Source organism: Protomyctophum bolini, assembly GCF_963924005.1.
Source record: "Protomyctophum bolini genome assembly, chromosome: 20".
In the NCBI taxonomy this organism is placed as follows: Eukaryota; Metazoa; Chordata; class Actinopteri; order Myctophiformes; family Myctophidae; genus Protomyctophum; species Protomyctophum bolini.
The window spans coordinates 2,171,029-2,194,254 of NC_137881.1; the positions used below are offsets into that span (position 1 = coordinate 2,171,029).

Consider the following 23,226-nt stretch of genomic DNA (forward strand, 5'->3'; position numbering starts at 1 on the left):
GCACAGACATTTAGAGGGGCAGGACAGTGGCGTGCACAGACATTCAGAGGGGCAGGACAGTGGCGTGCACAGACATTTAGAGGGGCAGGACAGTGGCGTGCACAGACATTTAGAGGGGCAGGACAGTGGCGTGCACAGACATTTAGAGGGGCAGGACAGTGGCGTGCACAGACATTTAGAGGGGCAGCAGGACAGTGGCGTGCACAGACATTTAGAGGGGGCAGGACAGTGGCGTGCACAGACATTTAGAGGGGCAGGACAGTGGCGTGCACAGACATTTAGAGGGGCAGGACAGTGGCGTGCACAGACATTTAGAGGGGCAGGACAGTGGCGTGCACAGACATTTAGAGGGGCAGGACAGTGGCGTGCACAGACATTTAGAGGGGCAGGACAGTGGCGTGCACAGACATTTAGAGGGGCAGCAGGACAGTGGCGTGCACAGACATTTAGAGGGGGCAGGACAGTGGCGTGCACAGACATTTAGAGGGGCAGGACAGTGGCGTGCACAGACATTTAGAGGGGCAGGACAGTGGCGTGCACAGACATTTAGAGGGGCAGGACAGTGGCGTGCACAGACATTTAGAGGGGCAGCAGGACAGTGGCGTGCACAGACATTTAGAGGGGCAGCAGGACAGTGGCGTGCACAGACATTTAGAGGGGGCAGGACAGTGGCGTGCACAGACATTTAGAGGGGCAGGACAGTGGCGTGCACAGACATTTAGAGGGGCAGGACAGTGGCGTGCACAGACATTTAGAGGGGCAGGACAGTGGCGTGCACAGACATTTAGAGGGGCAGCAGGACAGTGGCGTGCACAGACATTTAGAGGGGCAGCAGGACAGTGGCGTGCACAGACATTTAGAGGGGCAGGACAGTGGCGTGCACAGACATTCAGAGGGGCAGGACAGTGGCGTGCACAGACATTTAGAGGGGCAGGACAGTGGCGTGCACAGACATTTAGAGGGGCAGGACAGTGGCGTGCACAGACATTTAGAGGGGCAGGACAGTGGCGTGCACAGACATTTAGAGGGGCAGCAGGACAGTGGCGTGCACAGACATTTAGAGGGGGCAGGACAGTGGCGTGCACAGACATTTAGAGGGGCAGGACAGTGGCGTGCACAGACATTTAGAGGGGCAGGACAGTGGCGTGCACAGACATTTAGAGGGGCAGGACAGTGGCGTGCACAGACATTTAGAGGGGCAGCAGGACAGTGGCGTGCACAAACATTTAGAGGGGGCAGGACAGTGGCGTGCACAAACATTTAGAGGGGGCAGGACAGTGGCGTGCACAGACATTCAGAGGGGCAGGACAGTGGCGTGCACAGACATTCAGAGGGGCAGGACAGTGGCGTGCACAGACATTTAGAGGGGCAGGACAGTGGCGTGCACAGACATTTAGAGGGGCAGGACAGTGGCGTGCACAGACATTTAGAGGGGGCAGGACAGTGGCGTGCACAGACATTTAGAGGGGCAGGACAGTGGCGTGCACAGACATTTAGAGGGGCAGGACAGTGGCGTGCACAGACATTTAGAGGGGCAGGACAGTGGCGTGCACAGACATTTAGAGGGGCAGGACAGTGGCGTGCACAGACATTTAGAGGGGCAGCAGGACAGTGGCGTGCACAAACATTTAGAGGGGGCAGGACAGTGGCGTGCACAAACATTTAGAGGGGGCAGGACAGTGGCGTGCACAGACATTCAGAGGGGCAGGACAGTGGCGTGCACAGACATTTAGAGGGGCAGGACAGTGGCGTGCACAGACATTTAGAGGGGCAGGACAGTGGCGTGCACAGACATTTAGAGGGGGCAGGACAGTGGCGTGCACAGACATTTAGAGGGGGAAGGACAGTGGCGTGCACAGACATTTAGAGGGGCAGGTGCTCAAGTAAAAAAAAGGGCACCTTGTGCAGCGCGTGGGACCGGCCGGTTGCCTTAATAGTGTGAGATTTATAGATTTTGGGGCCTAAATAATATATTAGAAGCTTTTTTTATCAAGAATTGATCAATGTCACCATGGTCCACATGCTGTACACTGTACAAAAAATATATATATGTATATATTATTATTTTTTCAAAAGGGCACATTGCTGTCCAGAGGGCAAAGGCAGCACCCCCTAGTGTCCATCTGTGCATGCCACTGATACTTTAGTTTAGAAAAAGGTTTGACTTAAAAACTGCCTCCCCCTGGCCAGCCGGGGCGCCTGATGGAGGGGTAAAGGAACTGATCGGAATAACGTGTCCCTTCCACGCGCTACGTCCGGCCGGGGAAATTCCCCTCTGTCAGGTGAAAAGAAGCAGCTTGGACTCCTCATGCATAGAAGGAGGCATGAGGTCAGTCCGCTGCCCCCCCCCCAGGTTGGCAGAGGAAGTGTAGCGCCCAGGATTACATTAGATAATTGGCACTGGGTGAAAAGAAAACTGGGTTACAAAATTGTGGGATAAAAATGTATTTAAAAAAAAAAGAAAAGGTTTGACACAAACAATGCCATTCATCGACTCCTCCCCTTCCTTCCCCTCCTCTCTCTAATTGCCCCACTCCCCCCTCCCCCCCCCACCACGGAAACAGAGAAGAAGTGCAACGCCACGGCGTACTCCTGCCTCAACGGGGCGTGCGTCAACGAGACGCTGCTCTGCGACAGCAAGGACGACTGCGGCGACGGGTCGGACGAACTCAACTGCTTCGTCAACGAGTGTCTGAACAGCAAGCTGAGCGGCTGCTCGCAGCTCTGCCAGGACCTGAAGATAGGCTTCAAGGTAACGTATAGGGCTCTGCCAGGACCCTTAACCCATTCTGACCTGAGATCAGATTCATACGAGGTTCCCACTGGACACACACACTGGTCTGATTAACCCATTCTGACCTGAGATCAGATTCTAAAAAATGTCAGTCGTTCTTAAAAAAATAGCAGACCTACACAAGCTCGTAGCGCGCCACTCGGTGGCGCGCTTTGAGCTTGTAGATGCTGCGGCCATCTTGGAAACAAAACACAATGTAAACAATGGGAGAATGGTGGGGCCGAGAAAGGCCCTTATTGGGGTGGTGTATCTTCCTAAATGAACCATCTTTGACTGCTCTGTCCCATGTCTCACCTCACAGTGACCAAGCTTCATACCCACTCTGTACCTGTCTCACCTCCCTCTGTACCCGTCTCACCTCCCACTCTGTACCTGTCTCACCTCCCTCTGTACCCGTCTCACCTCCCTCTGTACCTGTCTCACCTCCCTATGTACCCGTCTCCCCTCCCTCTGTACCCGTCTCACCTCCCTCTGTACCTGTCTCCCCTCCCTCTCTACCTGTCTCACCTCCCTCACAGTGCCGGTGCCACCCGGGCTTCCGTCTGAAGGACGACGGGAAGACGTGTGTGGACGTGGACGAGTGCTCCTCCACCTACCCGTGCACGCAGCGCTGTATCAACACGCACGGCAGCTTCCACTGCCTGTGTGTGGAGGGCTTCCAGCTCAGCCCCGAGGACCCCACCATCTGCAAGTCCACCTCTGGTAAGAGACACTCCGTCATCCCCAGCACCAGGATCTTTGTGTACAGCCCCCTTACATCTCCACTCAAAGTAAGATCTAAATTCTAAAATGACTCGTATCATATTTTGATCATCCATCGAAGTTCCGGATGTATTTTGTGATTTTTCTATCGCATCGCTCCCGACATGTTGACAGCAAAAGATAAACGGCGTGGGCTAATGCTAATGGGCTAATGTCGTTACAATGGCGGCCTCCAAGCCGGGAAAGCGGAAATGCAATTGACCAAATATAGGCAAATAGCCCTGGCAGGGTTCACCGACACTCTGCTGCCACCTAGTGGCACAGAAAGAGTTTTAATATAAATGACCCCAATATATAATGGGCCAGACAGGGTGGGTGTGTTTTCTAACGGTAACTCCTCCCCTTCCTCCAGAGGTGGAGCCGTTCCTCATCTTCGCCAACCGATACTACCTGAGGAAGCTCAGCCTGAGTGGCAGCAACTACACCCTGATCAAACAGGTAAAACTACAACTACACCTGATCAAACAGGTAAAACTACAACTACACCTGATCAAACAGGTAAAAACTACAACTACACCTGATCAAACAGGTAAAAACTACAACTACACCTGATCAAACAGGTAAAAACTACAACTACACCCTGATCAAACAGGTAAAAACTACAACTACACCTGATCAAACAGGTAAAACTACAACTACACCTGATCAAACAGGTAAAAACTACAACTACACCTGATCAAACAGGTAAAAGCTACAACTACACCTGATCAAACAGGTAAAAACTACAACCACACCTGACCAAACAGGTAAAAACTACAACTACACCTGATCAAACCGGTAAAAACTACAACTACACCTGATCAAACAGGTAAAAGCTACAACTACACCTGATCAAACAGGTAAAAACTACAACCACACCTGACCAAACAGGTAAAAACTACAACTACACCTGATCAAACCGGTAAAAACTACAACTACACCTGATCAAACAGGTAAAAACTACAACTACACCTGATCAAACAGGTAAAAAATACAACTACTGGGTTTCGGAATCTGTCTGGAATGTATTCCTGTCCGAGACGAATGCCAACTTAACTTGCATCTTGCGTCTGCGTGCGTGCGTCTGCCTGCGTGTGTCTGTGTGCGTGTGTCCGTGTCCGTGTGCGTGTCTGTGTGCGTGTCTGTGTCTGTGTGTGTGCGTGTGTCTGTGTGTGTGTGTGTGTGCGTGTGTCTGTGTGCATGTGCGTGTGTCTGTGTGTGTGTGTGTGTGTGTGTGTGTGTGTGTGTGTGTGTGCGTGTCTGTGTGTGACAGGGCCTGAACAACGCCGTGGCTCTGGACTTTGACTATCGGCAGCAGATGATCTACTGGACGGACGTTACCACACAGGGCAGCATGATCAGACGCATGCACATCAACGGCAGCGACGTCCAGGTCAGCGTGAATTAGTATTATTATTAGTATTAGTAATTAGTATTATAGTGTGAAGGACAATCAAACAATGAGGATGGATTGGCACGGAAAGGAAATTGTTAGGGGTGTAAGGCATCATACACACATATCAAACGCATGTTATAATAATAATAATAATACATTTTATTTATAAGACGCCTTTCAGGGCATTCAAGGTCGCCGTACAGGTTAAAAACACAGTACAAGAACACAGTTAAAGGCAGAACGAAACTAGGGCACAGCTTGCAGCAGAAGACACAGAGGTCACACAGAGTCATAAGCCTGTTTCTGCCTCTGTTTGATGGTTGCCTGAACACTTTTTTTTCCAATGGGAGTCACATTTTTGTTTGTTTGATGGCTGTGTTCTGCCAATGAAACACAATGTTATGGTCAAACCATGTGACTTCCATTGGGTCGCCATCAAACACAGACCGAACACAGAACATGCGTTTGATATGTGTGTATAACAATGAGGCCTAACAATACAGTAAGTGTATAAATGCATCAATTTCAATTTCAACGACTCGACTGTATCGGCGTATACAAACATCAACACGTTGTACCGTTTGACTCTGCAATTGCAAATGATCGATTGTAAAAAAAGAGAAAATAACCCACACACTCATCTGCTCTAAAAGTTATGGATGTTTGTACGGGTACCTTTTCTCTTTTTCTCATGCTACTTTTGAACCCAGCACCAAGTGATGTGTTTGTATTCTAGGGATGCACCCAAAGGTTAAATTCTTGGCCGAAACCGAATACCGAATATAGGAAACAGTTGGCCGAAAACCGAATCCCGAATATCCGAATATGATTAATATTATATATCTTTTTTCCTACCATTGCTGTCATGGCCGTACCTTAAAGTGACCTGATTTATGGCTAAATAAATTGTTATGGCAAAACTTAACTTAAATAATAATCACTATTATGGGTCCATAAAACATTCATTCAGCTCGTTTGAATCCATTAATTGCAGACACTATTCGGTGATATATTTTCTGCGGCCGAATATTCGGTGCATCACTAGTGTATTCTATTCGTTTTTTTTAAATAATCGATTTGTATCAAAGTATGTAGTGTGCGTTGTATTTAGCAATTTTAAGAAGGAAAGAACGTGAAAGAGGGGTTTAGTTAGGCTTACTTTTCCATCACATAATCACTACACTTTGTTTTGGAGTATTCATTGTTAAAAACGTGCGGAACTGGTTGGAATAACGTGTTCCTTCCACGCGCTACGTCCAACCAGGGAAACTCCCCCCTGTCAGGTGTAAAGGAGCAACTTGGCCACTCGGGCATGAAGGAAGCATGAGTTCAAGTCCGTTGCTCTCCCCCCATATATGGGGACTAGGTTGGTCTCCCCTTGTCCCCCATATATGGGGACTAGGTTGCTCTCCCCTTGTCCCCCATATATGGGGACTAGGTTGCTCTCCCCTTGTCCCCCATATATGGGGACTACATTGGTCTCCCCTTGTCCCCCATATATGGGGACTAGATTGGTCTCCCCTTGTCCCCCATATATGGGGACTAGGTTGGTGGAGGGTGTGTAGAGCCCAGGATCACATTAGACACAGGGGTGAAAAATGGGTTACAAAATTGTGGGATAAAAAAATAAAATAAAACGTGTGTCCCTGCATGGCAACTCTTGACTCCCTTCACAGGTCCTCCACCGCACGTCTCTCAGCAACCCAGACGGGCTGGCCGTGGACTGGGTCGCGGGGAACCTGTACTGGTGCGATAAGGGCCGCGACACCATCGAGGTGTCCAAGCTGAACGGGGCGTATCGCACCGTCCTGGTCAACACGGGCCTGAAGGAGCCGCGCGCCGTGGCTGTGGACGTACGCTACGGGTAAGACTGACCGGACCGGGGTGTGGGACTGTAACGGTTAAACTTTAAACACATTCTGCGCCGGAACCCCTTTTGATGTTAGCATCATGCTATGCTTTAGCTATTGAAAAATAGCAGATCTACAAGCTCGTAGCGCGCCACTGAGAGGAGCGCTACGAGCTTGTAGATCTGCTATCTTTTGAAAAATCGAAGAACGACTGACACGGAAACATGTCTTTTTTCTGAAAACTGTCAGGATGTAGAAGAACATTTAGAATCTTGAGAGTTAATAAGGGTCCATTTGGTTTCTAACTCCATCTTTTAAATGAGGACCACTGGTGGTCCCTGGACCAGTGTTGAGCCAATTGATCACCATAGCAACCCCAGCCTACTGTAGGCCTGATTAGGTAGATTCCCAACACCTGCTAAATCCTCCAAACCTGTATCTTGATTGGAATCAATCTCCACTCACACTCCTCTCAGTCATGCAGCCACACAGACACATCCCAGGCACACTTTGGTAGGCCTTAGCCCTGTCCTGTTTGGATGACAACACACATCCCAGGCACACTTTGGTAGGCCTATAGCCCTGTCCTGTTTGGATGACAATATTGCCTTTCCATTATTACATACTTTCGATTATTGATCATTAATTTTTATAATCGATTTCGGGGTCGTATTAACGATAATCGATTAATAAGACCCATCCCCTAATTTAAAGTAAGTGAGTTTAATTGTAAGTGATTTTCTTTGGTTAAAATAAGTGTTACGCGGGCACGGTGGCACAGTTGGTAGTGCTGTCGCCTCACAGCTAGAAGGTCCTGGGTTCGATTCCCGCTTGGGGCGCTGTGGGTGCTGGCGGCGTGTTTCCTCCTCCGCGTCACCAGTGCCCATACCCGAAGGCGGGGTTGGCGAAAGGGCCTTTCTGTGTGGAGTTTGCATGTTCTCCCCGTGTCCCCTAGGGTAGGTACCCTCACAAAAAACATGCAGTAATCCTGGTCTCTAAACTGCCTCCCCCTGGCCAGCAGGGGCGCCTGATGGAGGGGAAAGGAACTGGTTGGAACAACGTGTTCCTTCCACGCGCTACGTCCAACCAGGGAAACTCCCCCCTGTCAGGTGTAAAGGAGCAACTTGGACACTCAAGCATGAAGGAAGCATGAGTTCAAGTCCGTTGCTCTCCCCTTGTCCCCCATATATGGGGACTAGGTTGGTCTCCCTTGTCCCCCATATATGGGGACTAGGTTGGTCTCCCCTTGTCCCCCATATATGGGGACTAGGTTGGTCTCCCCTTGTCCCCCATATATGGGGACTAGGTTGGTCTCCCCGTGTCCCCCATATATGGGGACTATAGGTTGGTCTCCCCTTGTCCCCCATATATGGGGACTAGGTTGGTCTCCCTTGTCCCCCATATATGGGGACTAGGTTGGTCTCCCTTGTCCCCCATATATGGGGACTAGGTTGGTCTCTCCTTGTCCCCCATATATGGGGACTAGGTTGGTCTCCCCTTGTCCCCCATATATGGGGACTAGGTTGGTCTCCCCTTGTCCCCCATATATGGGGACTAGGTTGGTCTCCCCGTGTCCCCCATATATGGGGACTAGGTTGCTCTCCCCTTGTCCCCCATATATGGGGACTAGGTTGGTCTCCCCTTGTCCCCCATATATGGGGACTAGGTTGGTCTCCCCTTGTCCCCCATATATGGGGACTAGGTTGGTCTCCCCTTGTCCCCCATATATGGGGACTAGGTTGGTCTCCCCGTGTCCCCCATATATGGGGACTAGGTTGCTCTCCCCTTGTCCCCCATATATGGGGACTAGGTTGGTCTCCCCTTGTCCCCCATATATGGGGACTAGGTTGGTCTCCCCGTGTCCCCCATATATGGGGACTAGGTTGCTCTCCCCTTGTCCCCCATATATGGGGACTAGGTTGGTCTCCCCTTGTCCCCCATATATGGGGACTAGGTTGGTCTCCCCTTGTCCCCCATATATGGGGACTAGGTTGGTCTCCCCTTGTCCCCCATATATGGGGACTAGGTTGGTCTCCCCTTGTCCCCCATATATGGGGACTAGGTTGGTCTCCCCTTGTCCCCCATATATGGGGACTAGGTTGCTCTCCCCTTGTCCCCCATATATGGGGACTAGGTTGCTCTCCCCTTGTCCCCCATATATGGGGACTAGGTTGGTCTCCCCTTGTCCCCCATATATGGGGACTAGGTTGGTCTCCCCTTGTCCCCCATATATGGGGACTAGGTTGGTCTCCCCTTGTCCCCCATATATGGGGACTAGGTTGCTCTCCCCTTGTCCCCCATATATGGGGACTAGGTTGCTCTCCCCTTGTCCCCCATATATGGGGACTAGGTTGGTGGAGGGTGTGTAGAGCCCAGGATCACATTAGATGATTGACACAGGGGTGAAAAATGGGTTATAAAAAAAGAAAAAGAAAAAAAAGCTCTATATTGTGATGGTACTCATTGGCAATAAGCAGATGTGGAGTTCATACACCAGCTCTGACCATGTGATAAAAAACGGTACCCGACAGGTACCTGTACTGGTCGGACTGGGGCGACAACCCCCACATCGGGCGCATCGGGATGGACGGCACCAACCGCAGCGCCATCGTGGACGACAAGATCACCTGGCCCAACGGCCTGGCGCTGGACTTCATCAACGACCGCATCTACTGGGCCGACGCCCGCGAGGACTACATCGAGTTCGCCAGCCTGGACGGAACCAACAGACACACAGGTAGGGAGGGGTGGAGCCAACAGACACACAGGTAGGGAGGGGTGGAGCCAACAGACACAGGTATAGGGGTGGAGCCAACAGACACACAGGTAGGGGTGGAGCCAACAGACACACAGGTAGGGGTGGAGCCAACAGACACACAGGTAGGGGTGGAGCCAACAGACACAGGTATAGGGGTGGAGACAACAGACACACAGGTAGGGGCGGAGCCAACAGACACACAGGTATACAGAACCAACAGACACACAGGTATACAAGGCTGCTGGGAAATAAATATAGATTAAGACATGCAAATCCCTTGACTCCTTCAAAACCGCTCTCAAAGGGCACCTATACGGACGGCTGCGATTCTAAACTGGCCCCCGTAGAACCTGAATCCCCAAGGTGGACCCTCTTGTAAAACAAGTGTAATGCTTAATTGGGTCGTCCACTCACAGTTAACAGTCTTTGTATTGAGTTTGTGCTTGAAATGTACTGTAATTCTGCAAACTGTTAATAAATATTTCAATCAATTCATAGATTAATTGTGATGCGGATTTAGACGATTATGAATCGATTCACAATTATTTTGTATGTTGGTACAGAGTTATTTTCACTAGGCATTGTTTTACTCTTTATTCATGCATTCTAACTTCTTGTTATGATGTCCTAATCACAATACTTTGTTTTATGCACTTACTATAATATGGTGTACCAGCATACAATAAGGTCAGACTAAAGAGGTCCTTTGTCCACCAGTCGACCTTGAGGCTTAATCAGGAGTTGTGGTAGCCACGGGGTAATCTAGGCGGTGGATATTGCTCTTGACTTCATGTCTTTATGAATGTAAATCGTGTTGTTCTTTGTGTTATGTCAAATGTGTGTATATGTGTTCTGCATACTTGGCTGCTGGGTCGCAAGACACATTTCAGTGTGAACTGACAGTAAAGTACTATATCATATCATATCATATATTTTAACTCTTTGTTGTTGTGGTGTAGTGCTGAGTCAGGACATCCCCCACATCTTTGCGATGACGATCTTTGAGGAGTACATCTACTGGACCGACTGGGAGACCAAGTCCATCAACAGATGCCACAAGACCCAGGGTACCAACAAGACCCTGTTGATCAGCACCCTGCACAGACCCATGGACATCCACATCTACCACCCCTACAGACAGCCTGAAGGTAACCTTAGTACCCTGAAGGTAACCTTAGTACCCTGAAGGGAACCTTAGTACCCTGAAGGTAACTATATATAAGTAGTCTCTACTAAAAGGAGACCAATCCAGTTCAAACTGTGCGGCGTCACCATTCCTATTTCTGTCTTGATGACAAGACATCAAACTCTGGTGCCTCCTGGAAGAGGCCAGCCTCTGAAGGCTGGCCTCTCTTCCAGGTGGAACCAGAGACAAAGACATCAAACTCTGGTGCCTCCTGGAAGAGGCCATGAAGCCTCTGAAGGCTGGTCTCTCTTCCAGGTGGAACCAGAGACAAAGACATCAACTCTGGTGCCTCCTGGAAGAGGCCATGAAGCCTCTGAAGGCTGGTCTCTTCCAGGTGGGACCAGAGACAAAGACATCAACGACAGCAACGACATGACGATATGTTTTCATATTGTACTCTTTTCCCCCCCCCCCCCCCCCCCCCCCCCCAGTGTCCGGCCACCCGTGTCAGACGGAGAACGGCGGCTGCAGTAACCTGTGTCTCCTGTCGCCCGGCGGAGGCTACAAGTGCGCCTGTCCCACCAACTTCTACCTGGCGGCCGACGGCAGGCAGTGCATGTCCAACTGCACCGCCAGCCAGGTGAGTCACCCATTAGGCTCCACTTCTGTTGTTACTACGTTATGTGTGACTTTATGTCTGGTTTTTAATACATTAGTGATTCTAAACATAACGCCTGTGTGTCTCTCTCTCCCTTCATTATAAGCCTGTGTCTCTCTCCCTTCATTATAAGCCTGTGTCTCTCTCCCTTCATTATAACCCTGTGTCTCTCTCTCTTCAGTATGTGTGTAAGAACGACAAGTGCATTCCGTTCTGGTGGAAGTGTGACACGGAGGACGACTGTGGCGACCGCTCGGACGAACCTGCAGACTGCCGTGAGTTGAGTATTTATACCTGGATACAGTGGCCGTGAGTTGAGTATTTATACCTCGATACAGTGTTGGAGCTACTTAAGCAATATTACACGAGAGGGTGTGGGTTAACGTGATTGTTGCCACGACAGTGATGCGGTCAGGAACGAGACGTAGTCGAGTTCCGCAAGCATCACTGAAGTTAGTTTTTATTTAGCCTGAGCTAACGTGTTAGGTTTCTGGTCTAGAGGGGCGGGTCGCCGCTGAGATTTGCGCACGCCCTGATTGGATCTCATCGATCTGTCCGTCACCCCCGGCCCCTCCTCTCCCCCCTAGTGCAGCTCTACGTCACATCATTTGGAGCGACGCCCACCCGGAAGGGTTGACTCCCACTTTTAGACCAGAGCGGCCAATGCGTTCCTCCAGGCTTTACATTTTTGCACCAACAAAAATGAAAGCCTGGTACCGAGGCTAGTTTTTATTAGGTGGTGAACGGTGCTGGTTTAACCCACGGCTAGAAGCCGTTTCAACCAATCAGATTGCTTCCTCGTAACGACCTGTTGTGGAATAAATGTTACTCCTGCAGCTAAGCGGGTTCACTGGTGTGGTTAAAGTTTAAATGTATTAACTGGTGTCGTGTCGCGTTGTGTTTCCTCCCAAACAGCTGAGTTTAAAGGTATTAACTGGTGTTGTGTTTTCTCTCTGTAGCTGAGTGTAAATGTTATTGTTGTGCAGTATTATTTAATGGTGGTGGTGTTGTGTTTCCTCCCAAACAGCTGAGTTTAAATGCCGACCGGGTCAGTTCCAGTGTGGAACCGGCATCTGCACCAACCCCGCTTACATCTGTGACGGAGACAACGACTGCCAGGACAACTCTGACGAGGCCAACTGCGGTAAGCGCCATGCTTCACTAGCAGGCGTTTGCAAAGTCGTATGCTTCACTAGCAGGCGTATGCTTCACTATCAGGCGTTTGCAAAGGCGTATGCTTCACTAGCAGGCGTTTGCAAAGGCGTATGCTTCACTAGCAAAATATGTCATTTAGAGATTACTGACAGATCTGTCACAAACACTCACATTTTGAACTTTGAATATATGAAAAGAACAATCCAAGGCTGTACTGTGTCCCTGAAGTTTAAAAAGCCTTTATTGTAAATGCACCAGCTTTGGCAAAAGAACAGTAATAATATTTGACTTAATTATACATTTAAAAAGTCAATACATAAACTTTTAATTTAACCTCTTAAGCCACATTCAAAGGTTTGTAAAAGTCGCAGATCACGTGTGTTGCTATTTTAGCATGTTAAATGTTGAAAGCTGAAGTCAGGACACATCAGCTACATAAATGCTGATACCGATGTTGTCAGAAAAGTCCAATCATGGCCGATATATCGGAAACAAACCCATATATGGGCCCGGATCTGCTGATAATGATTTTAATTAGAGATGCAGAATACAATTGGTAGGCTGACAACATCGGCCATATCTGTTACGCTCGAGCTGTGGTACGTATCCAAATGTGCCACTGGGACCCCAAAGGCCAAGGCACTGAGGAGGAGACAAAAGTTTACGTTTTGGGGAGGTCTGTTGGGGAATCTATCCTGGAAGTGGTGAGAGCAGGTTACTGCCCAGCCAGTTCAAATGCATCTCTCTCTGTCTGTCTGTCTACCTCCAGATATCCACGTGTGTCTGCCCAGCCAGTTCAAATGCATCTCTCTCTGTCTGTACCTCCAGATATCCACGTGTGTCTGCCCAGCCAGTTCAAATGCATCTCTCTCTGTCTGTACCTCCAGATATCCACGTGTGTCTGCCCAGCCAGTTCAAATGCATCTCTCTCTGTCTGTACCTCCAGATATCCACGTGTGTCTGCCCAGCCAGTTCAAATGCATCTCTCTCTGTCTGTACCTCCAGATATCCACGTGTGTCTGCCCAGCCAGTTCAAATGCATCTCTCTCTGTCTGTACCTCCAGATATCCACGTGTGTCTGCCCAGCCAGTTCAAATGCATCTCTCTCTGTCTGTCTGTACCTCCAGATATCCACGTGTGTCTGCCCAGCCAGTTCAAATGCATCTCTCTCTCTCTGTCTGTACCTCCAGATATCCACGTGTGTCTGCCCAGCCAGTTCAAGTGCACCCACCCCAGCCGCTGCATCCCGGGTATCTTCCGGTGCAACGGTCAGGACAACTGTGGAGAAGGAGAAGACGAGAAGGACTGCCGTAAGTGACCTGTTACCTTAACCTAAGACCTGTTACCTTGTCCTTAACCTAAGACCTGTTACCTTGTCCTTAACCTAAGACCTAAGACTCCTAATGACTCTGTGTGGTGACTCTGTGTATCTCCTGTGGTTCCAGGGTTAGGGTTAGGGTATGACTCTGTGTGGTGACTCTGTGTATCTCCTGTGGTTCCAGGGTTAGGGTTAGGGTATGGCTCTGTGTGGTGACTCTGTGTCTCTCCTGTGGTTCCAGGGTTAGGGTTAGGGTATGGCTCTGTGTGGTGACTCTGTGTCTCTCCTGTGGTTCCAGGGTTAGGGTTAGGGTATGACTCTGTGTGGTGACTCTCTGTGTGTCTCTCCTGTGGTTCCAGGGTTAGGGTTAGGGTATGACTCTGTGTGGTGACTCTCTGTGTGTCTCTCCTGTGGTTCCAGGGTTAGGGTTAGGGTATGGCTCTGTGTGGTGACTCTGTGTGTGTCCTGTGGTTCCAGGGTTAGGGTTAGGGTATGTCTCTGTGTGGTGACTCTCTGTGTGTCTCTCCTGTGGTTCTAGGGTTAGGGTTAGGGTATGTCTCTGTGTGGTGACTCTCTGTGTGTCTCTCCTGTGGTTCCAGGGTTAGGGTTAGGGTATGGCTCTGTGTGGTGACTCTCTCTGTGTGTCTCCTGTGGTTCCAGCGGAGGTGACGTGCGCCCCTAACCAGTTCCAGTGCTCCATCACCAAGCGCTGCATCCCCAGAGTGTGGGTGTGTGACCGCGACAACGACTGTGTGGACGGATCGGACGAACCCGCCAACTGCAGTAAGCTGTGCTACAGACACGCACGCACGCATGCATGCACGCACACACACGCACACGCACACACACACACACACACACACACACTAGGCATGTGAATCTCGTCTCATCTCACGATTCGATACGCATCTCGATGCACTGCCAGCGATACGATACATTAGAGATACATGGAATCCCCTGGCGATACGATGCGATACGATTCTCCCTCTTCCCGATGCGATGCGATGCGATAACCATTTAGTTCAAATCAATGCGATACGATGCGATTCACCCCTCTACCGATACGATTTGATGGCGATTCATCACAATAGAAAGGATTTATATTAAAGCTCTATTAATTTCCCAAAACATGTAAAAATGCATTACATTTAAATTCAAAGCAATTTATTGTTTTACTGTAGGTTAGTATTATAGCTCTGCATCTCAAACAACCCAACTTATAGAATTCTGTAAGTAAACAAAGGGTCTGCTCTCTGCTGGTTATTGTGGAATTGTTAGATTACTAATAATCATAGGCTATAGTATAATTATTATATCTCAAAGGTCAATTTGAGGTTTTGAGTATAGAGGTTTCAAGAGATTAAAATGTAATAGCCTATCGTTCATCAATTAATGTTACCAACATATAAATAGAAAAGAAACAAATAAACAAAACAAAAATTACAGGTCACACTTGTAGTGCTGTCAAACAAGTCTATGTCTAGTTTAATCTGCAACAGTTTTATAATATAATTGCCTATATGGGGGTCCCTACTTGATCTCTCACTCTCAGCTAAGTGGTCCTTGGCTTGACCTGAAAAACATTGAAGACCCTGGCCTGCATGTATTATTAACGTTATAAATACATAGCAGATGTACAAGCTCACAACGCGTCTCATCCACGCCCCGCTGTGAGCTTGTGGATCTGCAATTTTAGGCGTGCGACACCGTCTTGCTGCAGAATATAAATAAGGCTTCTATCCCAGAGAACAGCAGGGGAAAGCTGGACAGTGGAAAGTTGCTGTGGCGTTGTTGTACACGTGTGTGCAGACTGCAGAAGCTTTCTTTAATTACAAATTGATAATGATCGCGACGCAGATTTGCGTCGGATAATCAGCAAGCACAGCTGTGGAGTGTGGCTCATTACCAGCAGTCCAGCACGCAGCGCTACAGTGAAAAGTCAACTGATCGACGGACAAAGCTACTCGGACAGCTATTTTATAAAGCTAAAGAGTAAAGGTGGTGCTTCTTGTTTAATGCGTGGGGCTCACTTCTGTTAGTCGCGGGTGCTATTATAGTCTGAGTCTGTCTGTTCTCAACGTGTCTCCTCTGCGGGAAGCACCCTCTGCACCGTCGTACGGTAGCTTCTGTTCACTGACTGTGGGCGCGTTCGGAAATACCACACCGGAGCACACTCTCCTATTAGTTTGCATTGCACAGTGGGCTCAGTGCGCTATTTCCGAACGCGCCCTGTGTCTGCGCTGCGACTCGCGAGAGACCTTTTTTTTTCTTCCTTTCTGATGGTACGTTGAATGCGCCTCGGAAACACAGGATAGGGTGAAATTTACCATGAAAAAACAGTGCAACCACGGATTTTACCGATACAAGCACTCCGCGAACGATCCATCGAGATTTCACCCGTCAATTCTACCGACACACAGTGAATGAACCGATTCACTCGCATCGCGCACGTCATAATCGATGTATCGATACGTATCGATTATTTTCCACATGCCTAACACACACACACACACACACACACACACACACACACACACACACACACACACACACACACGGTACTGTATATCTCACTCCCCAGGGGAGAGATTGAACATATCGTTGACCTGTCCTCCCCGTGTCCCCTTGCAGCCCAGATGACCTGTGGAGTGGACGAGTTCCGCTGTAAGGACTCTGGACGCTGCATCCCGGCCCGGTGGAAGTGTGATGGAGAGGACGACTGTGGCGACGCCTCGGACGAACCCAAGGAGGAGTGTGGTGAGAAGAGACGCCGTCACAGCACTTAACCTTTAACCTTTAATCTCGGACGAGTGTGGTGAGAAGAGACGCTGTTACAACACTTAACCTTTAACCTTTAACCTCGGAGGAGTGTGGTGAGAAGAGACGCCGTTATAACACTTACATCTCTATAGGCCAAATTCCAATACCCCAAATCTCGGCCACTCGCTCACTTACACTCGCTCACTCCAGCATGGTGGTGTTACGGTGAAATTGGTGACCTGCTGAAATATGTGACAATTGTGTAGACAATCACATGAATAACGCCAGTGTCTGAATGTAAATCGTTGCAGTTTGTTCATTTGCAGCTTCAACCTATAGCGATATTTAGGCCACATATTTAAAGACTTCCATGTAAATTGAGTGAAGACAACAAGATGGTCACATATTTCTGCAGGTCACCAATTTCATCATAATTTACCATGCTGGAGTGAGCGAGTGTGAGTGAGCGAGTGTGAGTGAGCGAGTGGACACTCGCTCACTCACACTCGCTCAAGTTTTTGGGTATTGGAATTTGGCCTATAGGAGGATAGTAGAGCACCACTCACGGAACTGTACTTTAACCCGTTCTGACCTGAGATCAGATTCTAAAAAAATGTTCTTCTACATCCTGACAGTTTACTGAAAAAGCTATGTTTCTATGTCAGTCGTTCTTGCGATTTTTCTAAAAATAGCAGACCTACAAGCTCGTAGCGCGCCACTCGGAGGCGCGCTATGAGCTTGTAGATCTGCTGTTTTTCAATAGCTAAAGCATAACATGATGCTAACACCAAAATGGGTTAAGGCACGGTTATGTCCAGTATATATATTTAAATGTACATGCTATACGCCAGGCACAGCGGGCAGAACAACAGCTGTATTCAGCCTTTCAAGCCCCTATACCAGTTCTTCTCGCTAATTATTCTATAGCTCAGTTCTGATTGGTTGCCATCCGACGAACATTATACCTGCAGTGCTATAACAGCTAATTTGTGATTGGTTGTCTCAGACGAGCGTACCTGCTAACAGCTCATTTCTGATTGGTTGTCTCAGACGAGCGTACCTGCTAACAGCTCATTTCTGATTGGTTGTCTCAGACGAGCGTACCTGCGAGCCCTACCAGTTCCGCTGTAAGAACAACCGCTGTGTTCCTGGTCGCTGGCAGTGTGACTACGACAACGACTGTGGGGACAACTCTGACGAGGACAAGTGTGGTAGGTCTACCACCCCCCCCCCCTCCCCCACACACACACACACACACCCCCCACACACACACACCCCCACCCAACTCACACACACACACACACACACACACACACACCCCCACCCAACACACACCCTCTCCCCCACACCCAACACCGACAATAATATTCTTGCATGAGATGTCGTATCGAACAGTCAAATCAAGCCTTTTTTGGGGGGTTTGGGGTGGGTGGGGGGGGGGTGGTGGTAATATGCTAATGTGAGTGCATGTGTTATCTTGTGTAAGGCATAATTAATAAACAGCGGTATAAACATTGAGACCATAAATAAACCCTGAGGGACAGAGGAGTGATGGAGGACCACCACGGCCATGTGAAGTGGACGGTTCTCATCTCAAATCACCACAAAACGGGCTTTATGTCTTAAAAACACTCACCTCGCTGTTCATTATAGTTCACGACTAAAGCATGGTGTACCTACTGGTTCTCAACCTGGGGGTGTGGGGAGAGTTAGGAACCAAATGGACCCTTACGGTCGGGTCTGTCATGCCGTATGGGGCAGCGGTGCCCGAACGGTTTGCGGAGCGGTCTTGATAATATCTCAAACTTGATATCGGAAGGTCGCTATAGTTCGTATCCCCGGAACGGCACGTTAAAATTACCACCGCTGAAGTGCCCTTGAGCAAGGCATTGAACCCCTACCATGAAATGTTCTATGAGCAGGGCCTGGCTGTAAACAAGTCCTTGAGCTCCTGGGTAAACATGGGGGGTCTTGAAAACAGCAGGTTGAGAATCACCGGTATATACAGAATGAATTCAACAACAACACGCTGGTATAGAGGCTATGTTTAAGTTGTTCTGCATTGATCTGTCGTATAGTATGGCCTGTCTATGTTCTGTTCTGTCTGCACATCTCACCACCTCATCTCATGTCTATTTTGCATTTCACACACTGGCCCGTTGGTGGCGCTATAGAGGTAGGTCTGTTCACCCTATCAGCTCAGAACACCCCCCCCCTCCCTCCCTCCCTCCCTCCTTGCTACCCCAGTACTAACTGGTCTGTGTTCCAATATCGCCGTGTGAAACCGCTCTGGAGCGGATGGTAATTTACCTCATGTTTGTAGTCACTGATTTGTAGTCATCTGGATGGTAATTTACCTCATGTTTGGAGTCAGGAAACAGGAAACCACAAGGCTGAATAAGAATACCGCTATACTGATTTCGTCTTGTGGTTTCCTGCCAGATCATTGACTACAAACATGACGAAAGTTACCATCCGTTCCCGACCGGATCATGAACCCCAAATGGAATGCTGCCCAGGGTACCCCCCCCGCTGCCCCCAGGGTACCCCCCCTAGTCCCCTCAGTGTGCCTCCCCCCCGCTCCAGCCCCTTTCCAGCTCCACCCAAACCTCCCCAAATGTATTGTGCCGTCCTCCTGTTGGATCCAAATGGATCCTTTACAATGGACCGATGGTTGAAAACCACTGTCTCTATTCATATATATACTCTAAGATTCCTCCGCGCTCTCTCTGTCCTCTCCGTACCCTCTCATAACCTCTGACCTCTATGACCTTTGCCCTCTGCTCCTCAGTGCCGCGGCAGTGCAGTGAGAGTGAGTTCTCGTGCACCAACGGACGCTGCATCGCCGGGCGATGGAAGTGCGACGGAGACCACGACTGTGCCGACGGCTCGGACGAGGTAAAAACAATCAGACAGACAGACAGGCAGGCAGACAGACAGGCAGACAGACAGACAGGCAGACAGACAGACAGACAGACAGGCAGGCAGGCAGGCAGGCAGGCAGACAGGCAGACAGACAGACAGACAGACAGACAGACAGACAGACAGACAGACAGACACACTGGTGTTGATTTTGACGGAGATTCTTGATTTAGTTTTTTAGTCATATAGTCTGTTGAATAAAATGTAATTTAGTTCATAGTCTTTAGTCTATAGTCGACTAAATATACTGTGTTATAATAGTTTAGTCGACTAAAATCTACACTACACTATCTGACTAAAATGTATTTTTTTGCTGGCCTTCATGGCGTCGTAATTACACTTTCTGAAAATAGCCGATCTACTTGTAGATCGGCTATTTTCAGAGCGCAAACCGAACATGAAACGACTTGTCTTTGTGTTCTAGTGGATCTCTCGTCCACTAGTCCCTCGTCCACTAGTCCCTCGTCCACTAGTCCCTTCCTAACATTTTAGTCTAGTTTTTATTTGTTGATGAAATTGTCAGTATATTTAGTCTTAGTTTTAGTCACCATAGCTTATAGTTTTCACTTAGTTTTCGTCAGTGAAAAATGGTAGTCAAATTATGCACATTTCTCTTCATAGTTTTAGTCGACAAAATGAACACTACTCCAGTAGTCCACAGGGGGGCAGAAACATCTTCTCTCCATAATAGTCTAACTCTTTGTGTGTTTGGTGTATTATTTTTTTTTAAACTCTTTGTGTGCTTGGTGTGTATTCTTACGTTTCCGCTGCAGAACGGCTGTGACGTGAAGTGCGACAGCGACCAGTTCCAGTGTAAGAACGGTCACTGCATCCCCATCAGGTGGCGCTGTGACGCAGACGCCGACTGCATGGACGGCAGCGACGAGGAGAAATGCGACAGTGGTGGTGAGAAAACATGCATTATTGTGATTTCATTCATTTTGAGAGACATGCGTTAAAGGAGAATTCCATGCTAAAAGGCTTTCTTACCTTTCTTTGTAGTTGTTACGTCCCCACCAAAGAGGTCCAGGTGTTATTTTGTGCAAAAGCTCCTTATTGGCTATTTCCCCTACCATAAGCCCTAAATGAATTGCATTGAATTGAATGGGAATTGAATGGGGCTCTGGGGTGTTGTGCTAATTCGCTTATTTCCATCGCTCAAAATTATAATTTCTTTGTATATATCCTCTCTTCATAATATAAATATAAATAATAACTGTACTGTACTGTACTGTCTTTGAACCGGTGTGTGTGTTGCTGATGAATCAGTGTGGCCTCCTTCTATCTTCTATCATGTCCACTCTCACCCCGTCTGTCTGTCCGTCAGTGGGCCGACACTGCCCCCTGGAGGAGTTCCAGTGTAACAACACCCTGTGCAAACCGCTGGGCTGGAAGTGCGACGGGGAGGACGACTGTGGCGACAACTCTGACGAGAACCCCGAGGAGTGCGGTGAGTGTGTTCTCTGTTCAGCCCATTCTGACCTGAGATCAGATTCTAAAAATGTTCTTCTACACCCTGACAGTTTTCCATTCTGACCTGAGATCAGATTCTAAAAATGTCTTCTATGTCAAGTCGCTCTTCGAATTTTCAAAAATAGCAGACCTACAAGCTCGTAGCGCGCCACTTGGTGGCGCGCTATGAGCTTGTAGATCTGCTATTTTTCAATCGCTAAAGCACGACATGATGCTAACACCAAAATGGGTTCCCGCCCCAAAATGGGTTAGAGATAAATAAATAGCATTCCATTTTGCTCTGGTTTTGGGTAGACCTTTTCCAGTCGAAGGGTTCTCTTCCATCCACTAGGGGGCAGTATCTCTTTAGCTTTACTGTTTTTTAGCTTTACTATTTTTTACACACTCTTATGTGAGTATCTGTTTGCTTTCTCTCTGCCTCTCTCTCTCTCTCTCTCTCTCTCTCTCTCTCTCTCTCTCTCTCTGCCTCTCTCTCTCTCTCTCTCTCTCTCTCTCTCTCTCTCTCAGCTGTGTTCCAGTGCCCCCCCACCAGGCCCTTCCGATGTCTCAACGACCGCGTGTGTCTCCCCGTCTCCAAGAGATGCGACAGCGTCAACAACTGTGGCGACAACACTGACGAGCTCGACTGCCGTGAGTTCAGCACTTTATTTATCGTAGTCCGGTAGTGGGACATTTGATGGTGCCACAACAAGGGTTTTCAATAGCAGGCTGTTTACTGGCAGAACGGCAGACATACAGTGTGCTTCCAACAGGTTGGCACAGTAACAATAGCTCGGCAATAATACGGCAGCAGTACATGTAAACTCACACTAGTGCTACTGTCTCTTTGGTGGGTGAGTCTGTCCGTGGTGGTCGGGTGGAGACGGAGGATTCCTCGGTACGTCTACACTCATTGAACACCAGAACATAACTGACTTAAACCAGGCGGGCTGAACAGAATACCCATAACTCTCTGAGGCTGAGAGCCAATAGCAACAGATTACGTCTAGTAAAGACACACATCATAGGCTGTGGGCAATGTTGTAGTAGGGCATAGAATGGCAGTTGTTCCCGCATTACACCATACTGCATTGGACTCTGGTGCAACGCACAGGTCCTCGCTCTACTCCTCCTGGTGAGAGCAGGAGTTTGGACCTGGTGAGACGTAGGAGGGGCCCGGCCAGGAGACAACCAACCCACAGAACCTCCTATAGTCCCTCCATGTGCCAGAAGTATAATACCTCCCAGCCCTGGCAGAGTATAGTTCTGGAGTAGTTCCAACGGATTGTGTGGCCCTGGTATTTCCCTAGTGGGACTGATCGAGGGTAGCTACTGGGACGTAAGTCGGGACTTGATCACTCTCGATTGTGCCGTTTTGCCGTTTTCTCCATTGTGGCGTTTCTCGCACTTTCTCGATTCTCACACTATCTCGATTCTCACACTATCTCGATTCTCACACTATCTCGATTCTCACACTATCTCGAATGTGCCGTTTTCTCGATTGTGCCGTTTTCTCGATTTCTTTAACCATTAACATCTTATTAGGCAAAAAAATGTAAAAGAAAAATCATTATGCTTTAAGTAGCATGTGACATGTGACAAAAAAACACTCCTTAGGCTAAAAACGGCCATAGCCGTCATCACAAATGTGGTGAGGTCATCACAAATGTGGTGAGGTCATCACAAATGTGGTGAGGTCATCACAAATGTGATGAGGTCACCACAAATGGACATTTGGAGTCCCATCTGTCAGAACGATGTGGGGGCGGATTGAATGTTATACGTGTGACGCTGCTCTCTCCTCCAATCAGAGTCGCTGCCCCTCTGCGTCCCATCTGTCAGAAGGATGCGTCCCAGTGCTATAGGGTGAATGTTAGTTAAACATGTGACGCTGCTCTCTCCTCCAATCAGAGTCGCTGCCCTCCGGTCCCATCTGTCAGAAGGATGAGTTCCAGTGCTCGGGCGGTCGCTGCGTCAGCGCCTCTCTGCGCTGCAACTACTTCAACGACTGTGAGGACTTCGGCTCGGACGAGGTCAACTGCAGCAAGAAAGGTCCGTCCGGCTTTTATTTTATTTATGTACACGGCCTTCCCCTGAACTGTGGAATGCTCTCCCCGCACACCTGAGAGCGCCACAGTCAATCGACTGCTTCAAGAGAAAACTAAAGACCTACCTTTTTAATAAGGCCTTCCCCCAAAACCCACTGATTTTATTCCCTGACCAATAACTGTTGTTTCTTGATGCTAAACTGTGTGCTTTTAATAGCTTTTAATAGCTTTTAATAGCTTCGTGCCAG

The 23,226-nt window shown here is 48.7% G+C and overlaps 1 protein-coding gene across 6 annotated transcripts in view; it reads left to right on the top strand.

Moving 5' to 3' along the window:
* Positions 1-23,226, top strand: part of LOC308335516 (low-density lipoprotein receptor-related protein 1-like) — a 209,572-nt gene that overhangs the window by 157,579 nt on the left and 28,767 nt on the right. For all 6 annotated transcript variants that reach the window (XR_013966027.1, XM_080792562.1, XM_080792563.1 and 3 more), the window contains 19 exons: positions 2,565-2,752; positions 3,313-3,496; positions 3,909-3,994; positions 4,809-4,928; positions 6,608-6,795; positions 9,313-9,518; positions 10,499-10,687; positions 11,157-11,305; positions 11,505-11,598; positions 12,351-12,467; positions 13,669-13,788; positions 14,457-14,579; positions 16,428-16,553; positions 17,651-17,767; positions 19,348-19,454; positions 20,252-20,384; positions 20,806-20,928; positions 21,459-21,581; positions 22,842-22,982. Coding sequence is in view for 5 of the 6 variants with exons in the window: in XM_080792562.1 (XP_080648688.1) it covers positions 2,565-2,752; positions 3,313-3,496; positions 3,909-3,994; positions 4,809-4,928; positions 6,608-6,795; positions 9,313-9,518; positions 10,499-10,687; positions 11,157-11,305; positions 11,505-11,598; positions 12,351-12,467; positions 13,669-13,788; positions 14,457-14,579; positions 16,428-16,553; positions 17,651-17,767; positions 19,348-19,454; positions 20,252-20,384; positions 20,806-20,928; positions 21,459-21,581; positions 22,842-22,982 (2,634 nt within the window). In the remaining variant the exon portion in view is untranslated. The remainder of the gene's footprint in view (positions 1-2,564; positions 2,753-3,312; positions 3,497-3,908; positions 3,995-4,808; positions 4,929-6,607; positions 6,796-9,312; positions 9,519-10,498; positions 10,688-11,156; positions 11,306-11,504; positions 11,599-12,350; positions 12,468-13,668; positions 13,789-14,456; positions 14,580-16,427; positions 16,554-17,650; positions 17,768-19,347; positions 19,455-20,251; positions 20,385-20,805; positions 20,929-21,458; positions 21,582-22,841; positions 22,983-23,226) is intronic.